The 8,966-nt window shown below is 41.6% G+C and overlaps 1 protein-coding gene across 1 annotated transcript; it reads right to left on the bottom strand.

Annotated features, from left to right (window-relative positions):
* Nucleotides 1–4,230: 4,230 nt before the first annotated feature.
* trhrb (thyrotropin-releasing hormone receptor b) lies at nucleotides 4,231–5,904 on the bottom strand (the record flags this gene model as incomplete). The annotated part of the gene is made up of 2 exons (XM_084312612.1): nucleotides 4,231–4,678; nucleotides 5,128–5,904. The coding sequence occupies 2 exons, from the start codon at nucleotides 5,902–5,904 to the stop codon at nucleotides 4,250–4,252; spliced, it is 1,206 nt and encodes a 401-aa protein (XP_084168738.1). The 3' UTR covers nucleotides 4,231–4,249.
* Between the last annotated feature and the right edge of the window lie 3,062 nt (nucleotides 5,905–8,966).

Consider the following 8,966-nt stretch of genomic DNA (forward strand, 5'->3'; position numbering starts at 1 on the left):
CAAATAAGCTAATGTTTCAAAATGTCGCAGTGTTCCTTTAATGCTTCTCCTGTCTGTCTCCCAAAGATGTTCTCATCCATCCTCACCTCTGAGCCTTGAGCCCATGGCAGATCACTACCTGTTGATTGAGGTGTGGGTGCAGTGCAGGAGGAAAGGCTAACATCAAAAGCATTATTCACACTCCAGAGAGATTCTACGGATGCATTTCTGATTGCAGTCACAGAATCTTGGTTCTGGCAATGACACTGCGTTTAGATGAAAAGGTTTTTTTCAGACAGGTTATGTAAGCGGTGTATGATGACAGAATGTATGTATGCAAACCTGTAAAACCTGTAATTAACTCATGTATATACAGTATGCCATAGCCACCACCGTTTAATGTCTACCGATGACAGCTGTGGTTAACACATTTATTTATTTTAGTACGAATTATATTGATTTAACCACATTGTGAAATCCACCGCATGTGAGTGTCAGCTACCACACTATATGATCTAGGAACGTGGTAATGTGGTAGTTGACATTCACATGCGGTGGCTTTCACAATCTGGTTAAATCAATATAATTCTTATTAAAATGAGTTGAATTGAACAACTGGCCAGCTCACCGACCACTTTCCTTGTATGCAAATATATGGCATTTAGTATGTAAATGTTAACCACAGCTGTGATGGCTACTGGCTATGGTATATAAATGAGTTCATTTACAGGGTTTACAGGTTTACTTTACATAAATTCTGTCATCCTACACAGTTTACATGTCTGAAAACGTTTTCAACAAACTGCAGTGCCATTGCCAGAACCAATATTCTGCACCAGTGAATCATATTCAGAATCACCAGTATCATAGTTTATACATCATAAATGTAAATGTAAATGATGCATGTGCTATGACCAGGAAAATATATTCCCAAGTGTATCCAAAAGGACACAATCGTAAAGATATGGATGCTAATATTATTTGAGATCCCTAGAAACGGTTGGGAATCTTCACAAAATCAGGTGGCTTCAGTTCCACTGTGCTTGCTTCATAGTCCTTATCTTATTATGATGATCAAATTTACAGTAATCTCCTGGCATGATGAAGGCTCCAATTAACATAAGAGACCCTGAATGCATTTTGACTGTCTGGTTTAGATGATGATCTAATGCAGGGGTTCTCAAGGTTTTAATGACTGAGGGGCCAATTTAGGGACCCAACATTGGATTGAGGGCTGTCCAAGAACAAATTTAACACTGTGTTTTAATTTAATATTGTGCGTCATACGCGACTCGCAAGATGCCTAGTTGCCATGCAACCAGTAACCTAGCAAGCTTTTATCTTGAAAGCTTAGCCCAGGGGTGCAGTTGTACCCTTCTTAAAAGCCAAGTACTGTGTGATGTTGTAGGTTGGTTTAAAACTATATTGGAACCGGACCAAATACAACACAAGCATTTACACCTTAACCACTCATTGTGGGCTGCCAGAAATGGGCTGCCATTGGTCAAGAGTCAAGCTGTGGATAAGGACCCCTACCAACACTTTAAAACAACACTTGATTCTGGCCTTCCCAAGGTCAAGGATACCTCATTCCTCCACTTCCCCCTCCCCCTCCCCTCTCTAGGCCTTACATTATGTGTATTTCAAATTATTGATAACTTTTCATCATGGGTTTTTTTCATCCTCAGAATGTCACAGAAAGATATTTTATTTCAGGAATACAGGATTTGTCAGTTTGATTTGACATTATTACATTGATTGCACAGCAGCCTGGTTGGGGGATGTGGCAGTTGTTGTAGGGAAGCAGAATGGAGAGGGGTGGGGGGTTGTGGTAGGGAAGCTGAATGGAGCGGGTTGGGGGATGGTGGGTTGTGGTAGGGAAGCAGAATGGAGAGGGTTTGGGATTGTGGTAGGGAAGCAGAATGGAGAGGGTTGGGGGTTGTGGTAGGGAAGCAGAATGGAGAGTAAGTGCAACGGATCAGCTGAACATCTGATTCAAGTCGATCTGGGTTTGTAATGCATTATGTAAAATACGATAGAAAAAACTCCCTTTTTGGTTTCAGCCAAACCATAAGATGTCCTGACACTCTCTAAATGTGCATGCTTGCACCATCCTCAAAATTACTAAATGTCATAGGTTACTGTAATTTCAGAATAAACTTTATTTGGATCATAATGGTAAATGTACACCTTTTTTTTTTTTCATCAAATGAGTTCACATCACCACATTCATTGAAAACGCAAGACTAAAGTGACATTTGCAAGATAGCAGGACACAAGTAGGCTATAGTCTTTATATTGTTCTCACAGGCAATCATACAAAACTACTAGATTGTTGATATTTTGCAGAAAAAGAAATATATAAATTAGCCTCTCTATTTAAAATCAGACACAAAACAATTACATTACCAATACTTGTATGTACCGTACCTGCAGTGTACTCACATCTAGCAATTCACAAATCAATGGTCAAAGGTATACATTGGTGTACAATCACAGAAATGCAAACAGAAAATGTAAATATAATTCCACATTCAAACAGTCAAACAAAAGCCTCTGGCAAAGTACAGTTTGCTTATTATGACAAAGAAAACGATTTATTCTCCCTGGTTATGGATCCTTCCCAGTGGTGTTTGGTCGTGTGGTCATCAACGCTCTGAGATTCATGAGCAGTAAAGAAATCAGCATAATATCTAAACACAGAAGCGCTGTTCAGCCACATTTGTTGGCCTCATTCACATTTCACTAAATTGTGCACAACTAAAGCAGACAAGCAAACAATGTGTTGATAAATGCACAACAGCACACACTGTATATTTATATAACAACTGTATGACTGCTCACATCATGAGAATTAAACACCAAAGTGCTTGAATTGAGTTTGTGTTGTTATGGCACCTGGTGGTCTATGGGGACTCAAAATAATTCTCAAAGTTCAGAAGATACCCCTGAAATTAGGATTACAGAGCTGATAAAATACCCTTGATTGAGGAAGGAAAAAAGGAAAATATAAGTATAGCTTGCACACCAACAGAGTGTCATAATTCTCACAATAATTAGGATTTTAACTATTTATTAAACACAGGTTTTGATGGAATTGCCCCAAAAACACAAAATTCACAAAATCAATTGCTATGGCCAAAAACAAGCCCAGATTAACTGTTCACAAATGTCCTACCCTGTTTCATAAAGATGGTTAATAGGTTACATTCACGATTACGTGTAAGACTTAAGAGATTCAGTCTTTCATATTGTGAAATAATGAGGTTTGCCAAAATGCCCATAGATTAAAACAAGCACAAAACCGTGCAGACACCCACAGTGCTAGATGGCTATAGACCAGACAGTCCTACCTATAATCAACACTTAACACACCTGTCTTTTTCTCCCAAAGTTCACGTTGCCAACTATGAAGTGTTCATTCTTAATTTTCCCCCATGGTGCATGCATGGTAAACTGTGGTCACTCACACAGACGATTGTTGGACGCATGCACAGTCTGTCAGTATAGCTTTCAGCAAGAGTGAATAATAATCTCTACATAATCAAAACACTGTATAAAGTATAGTCCCTGTCTCTGGAAAACACACACTGTGTGAGGTGTCTGTGTCTCTACCCACAGCCTTCACATTGTACTCCAGATCTTACATCTCCCTCAGAGAGGACATAGACCGTTTATGAGACTGATTCAGGCTGATTTTGTTGAGGCTCCATCCGGCCCCTTTGCCGTCGTCGTTGTTTGTATATTTTATTCAATGTCCTGGATCATTACAATTGGCAAACATCATGACTCAAGCAAGCAATCACTGTGTTCACATCTCTCAAGCACTGTGTTCATGTCTCTCAAGCACTGTGTTCATCTCTCAAGCACTGTGTTCATCTCTCAAGCACTGTGTTCATCTCTCAAGCACTGTGTTCACGTCTCTCAAGCACTGTGTTCACGTCACTGTGTTCACGTCTCTTAAGCACTGTGTTCACGTCTCTTAAGCACTGTGTTCACGTCTCTCAAGCACTGTGTTCACATCTCTCAAGCACTGTGTTCACGTCTCTTAAGCACTGTGTTCACGTCTCTCAAGCACTGTGTTCACATCTCTCAAGCACTGTGTTCACATCTCTCAAGGGCAGCAGCTTGACCAGGAAAGGTCCAATAAGAAGCAGCATTCTTCCACTTCACCCACTCCAGAAAGCAACAGCTGCAAACTCCCATTAGTTCACACCAGAACAATTGTTAAGGTCCATTTCATTAGCACCTGCACCCTGTGAAGTAGCACTCAGGCATTGCTGAAGGTCACCTTGCCATACACACAGTTATCTTGGTACACTATTTTCTTATCAGGCAGCAACTCGTCCGTGACAGTGAGCTCCTCCATCTCCGTGGTGAAGCGCTCCGTGGTTTCCACCATAGATGTGTCCTTGCCGGCGCTGTAGGTGAGAGCCACGCTGTAGGCGGTTGCAGGCTTCTCCGAGCCCTTCCGCCCGCAGCGGCACAGCTTGCGGAACGCGGCTCGGAACTTCTGCGACATGGCGTTGTAGATGACGGGGTTGATGGCGCTGTTGAGGTAGACGCAGCTGCGGCAGAACAAGAGGAACCAAGTGTCCAGGTAGGCCGTGTCCAGGAAGGAGTTGACCACCACTAAGGTGCGGTACGGCATCCACAGCACCGCAAACAGGATCACCACCACGGCCAGCATCTTGGTCACCTATATACAGAAGACCCCAGGGGAGGGAGATATGTGAACTACTGTAGCCGACAGGGGCTCTCGTGGCAATACGTCAACAATGGATCTCATGAATAAATACATAGGCTTATGTGCGGTTTATGGGGGCTTGTAATATAAAGGCGTTCCAACATACATGCATTACAGTTATTACTGTCCATTATTTTGAATTCATATAGGAATCCAGAATGGGTCTGGTTGTTATGATAAGGGGGGTTTGAAATTTGCTATCTCAGGTGTCATCCATCTCAAGATTATAGTAGTTTACATTTAAAAAAAATTGAATAGAAGTCATGATGGTTGAGGAATAAAAACATATGTAACACATCTGTAGGCCATGAGTGTAACACAAACAAAAATCATAAAACGTATAGGATCAGAAATAATGCCCACGAATGATGACGCGCCAAGTCAGTGTATCTTCAACTCACCTGTCTGCGCGAGGTTGCTGTGGAGTTGGAGTGGCGGGAGTTTTTACAGCTCGTCGTCTTAACCGCGTTGCCGTCTCCGTTCTTACTTTTCTCTTTGGGGTCAGACGGCAAGGGGTTCAAGAAGAGGATTCTCGCAATTAGTCCGTATAGGATCGCGGAGACCAGAAGTGGCACAACAAAAAAGATTCCAAAATCAAAAAAGTAAACGGGCAGATAGAAGTGTCGCGAGACTTTATAGCCGCAGGTGACGACGGTGATGTTTTCATAAACCAACTCTTGAATATCTGACAGGTAGAACCACATTAAGCAGTACAGCGAAGTGAAAACCCACACGAACAATATGATCTTCTTCGCTCTTGAGAGGGTACACATAAACTGAGCTTTTATAGGATGACAAATGGCAATGTATCTTTCTATGGTGAAAGCGGTTATGGAGCAAGACGAGGCATTGATTCCAAGGTATTGAAAGTAAGTGATGCAAAGGCAACCATAGCGCCCAAATACCCAAGATCCAAATATGCTGTCTGTTATACTCGGTAACCCTGCCGCTGTCAGCACCATCAGGTCTGCCATGGCCAAACTCACAAGATAGCAGTTGGTGGGTGTCCTCATGTGTTTAGTGGTAAGCACCACCAAGATCACCATGATGTTACCAACGACCCCCAGGACGCATATTACGAAAACCAGTAAACTACTTATCACTTTGTATCCGATGCTGTGGTCCATCCAAATCCCTAAGGTCTTATTCAGTTCTTGGTCTTCAGTCAAGTTTTCCATTTCGGTTTATTCGAAAGGTGTCCGTGCAGAACAACGAGTGATGGTCTACTGTCTACTTAGCGCCCCGGCATTTCAACAAGGTTTTAATTAAGCGCTTAACATCAGCGGTGGCTGAATCAACTCTACAGGTCTTGAAGTTTCAGTGTGGCTGCCAAACGCCTTAACAATTGCATCCAGACGTTTAGCAGAATTAAACTTGAACAAAATGACAACGAGCTCCTCGCGCGCCAATGCGATACCCTAATAATTCCTTGTCATACGGTGCGTAAAAGTGAAAGTGTCGCCGGGTTTGGTCCTCCTTTTCATCCAGAGTGGATCAGAGAGCGCACAGAGGAGAGCGAGAGAGAGAGAGAGAGAGAGAGAGAGAGAGAGAGAGAGAGAGAGAGAGAGAGAGAGAGAGAGAGAGAGAGAGAGAGAGAGAGAGAGAGAGAGAGAGAGAGAGAGAGAGAGAGAGAGAGAAAGAGATAGAGAGAGAGAAAGAACAGGAAATGATCGTGGAAGATGCTCGTTTTCATTCTTTATTTCGACGAGGGTCAGGGATAATTGTTTTGTCCAACTCAAATGATTGTAAATACAACTTTATATTTATCAATGTATTAATCATAACCGGTTACGGTGAATTAATGTTAGTTCTACAGTATGTTAACATAGTCATCTACAGTACAGTTATTTAAATGAAACCTGTAAATAAACGAGTTATAACATAAATAATGTATGCCTTTATGGGGACTTTTTGCTGTGCTGTCTGGCACTTTATACCTCTAAGGCCAGACAGCACCCCCAAAATTGCCCTTTTGCTTTTTTTCGACGATATTGAGATTTTGTTATATTTTGCTTCCTAAACATGTCTTCTATGAAACTAGTGGCAATACAATGTCAATAACACACATTTAGTTGTTTATTTGACTTCATTTTGCCTGATTGCATCCATAAATGTGCACATTTTAATGGAGAAGTGCCTAATTTGCATATAAACATAAAATTCAGAAAACTTGCAATATATTTTTTCTTAGTTTATATAACAAACTGGGAAAGTTTCATAGTGATATCTATTAAATTATTTTTGCCTATTAGAGGGTACTACACTGTTTGTAGGCCTGTGTGTTCTGTTCAGTTCAATAACATCATTATTATTATTATTATTATTATTATTATTATTATTATTATTATTATTATTATTATTATTATTATTATTATTATTATTATTATTATTATTATTATTATTATTATTATTATTATTATTATTATTATTATTATTATTCAGTTATCAGCTAATCACTGATGGATAAAAGAAGAAAACTGAGGTTAGGGAGGGAGGTCAGGTTGGGACTGGGCTTTGGGTCATAATTATGGAATATTATATGAGGGGATAAGATATTATTTGCATCATGAGCAGTAATCAAGACAATGAAAATAATTAAGAGGTTAATATTAGTTGTCACAGATTTATTTAGATTTTTTTGTGGTAATAACTATTTAGTAGCTTACATTATGGCTATGTCTTCTAGCCAAACCACCATTCAGCATGGTTTACCTCCATGAAGGTTTTCTTGACAGATCTGAGCAGCTTGATTTTTACTCAACACACATTTCCTGATACACAAACTGAGAGTTGTCCGAATCACTTGCACTACTGTTATTTTCTTCTTCTTGTTTTTATTTTTTTAGATATTCTTTGTTGTTTTGATATATTGGAACTAGAAATGATTGTCAATTGTCAAAGTCAATGACCAAATGCAGACCAAACTCACAAAACTTGCCACAATTGCAGCTACCACAGGACTACACATCAATAAAGCAAAAACAAAGGAGATGAAGATGATCCACAATTTAGAAGAGGTCGTACAACTGGACGGAGAAGCACTGGACGAGGTGGACACCTTCACATACCTGGGAAGCATCGTGGGGAAGGACGGAGGCAGCGACAAAGACATCAAAGCAAGAATAGGGAAGGCAAGAACAGCATTTTTAATACTGAAGCAAACATGGAATTCAAACCACATCTCCACAAAGACCAAACTCTGCATCTTCAACACCAATGTCAAATCAGTTATATATTCGTACTGGCAATCGCGTCTCGCTCTTCGCCATATTGAGATATACCTCATCTCCAGTACCTACTGTACTTCATTAACGAAAACAATGCACCCATGCACTTGACCAGGCCCCGCCCCAGTGTCCCCCTATACGACACCGGGCATTGGTCACACTCGCCCTTCCTCTTTTTCGTTTTCCATCATGGACGTGTTGTGTATTGGCGCAAGGGGCAGGATATCTGGGTAAATGTTGTCGTTTTCCCGGTTATCCTGGAGCGCGCGGCTAACGCTATGCTATGATGCTGGGTTACTGTTCTGTTTGATTCCCCGCTGAGGGCTGTCTTTTTAAAAAAGGTCTTCCCTCCTCTTAACCATTCATGCTGACGGTCAATCGGTGTCTATTGTTGGGAGTATTGACAGGGGCTTGTTTACCTTTTTCATGGGTGAATGGGCTGAGGCCTAGGGCTGGTGTGCTTTTTGTGAATATTATGAATGGTATGCGGGACTGGTGTTCTCTGGTCTGCATCCCCTTAACGTTGTGTGTATGGGCTAGCCCATTCTGCAGTGTGTTGGTGGTGTTTTAGTTCATTTATTCATTAACCCCTTCATGGGTGCATACCACAGTGGAGGTTGCTGGTTGCAACCACCACTGGTGCTCCGTGCTTGTGAAGCAGGTGGCATCAGTCCTTTGCCTCTGGCATGTTGGAACAGTGCCCCGCCCGGCCGACGCCATGAGGTGAGTCGGCCCGGCGGGTGGCTGGTGGGCTGTTAAGCCTATACCGCCACGGTATAGAATTAGCAGCGATTAGTAACTTTGTTTGAATTGCTGTTTTTTCTGTCAAAAATGGTGTTGGGTGGCGGGGCCATGAAGGCCAGCCGACGTCGAAACATCGCGCGAGGTTTTGACGTTATTAGCTTTGACCTAGCTGCAAGCTATAACCGCAGGGAGGGCTAGGATGCTGTCACCGCTTGTTTACAGACATCTTGGTTGGATCACAACGTCAACAGGTGACCGCAAGGCCGACA

The sequence above is a fragment of the Notolepis coatsorum genome (assembly GCF_963971535.1).
Source record: "Notolepis coatsorum genome assembly, chromosome: 4".
Lineage (NCBI taxonomy): Eukaryota > Metazoa > Chordata > Actinopteri > Aulopiformes > Paralepididae > Notolepis > Notolepis coatsorum.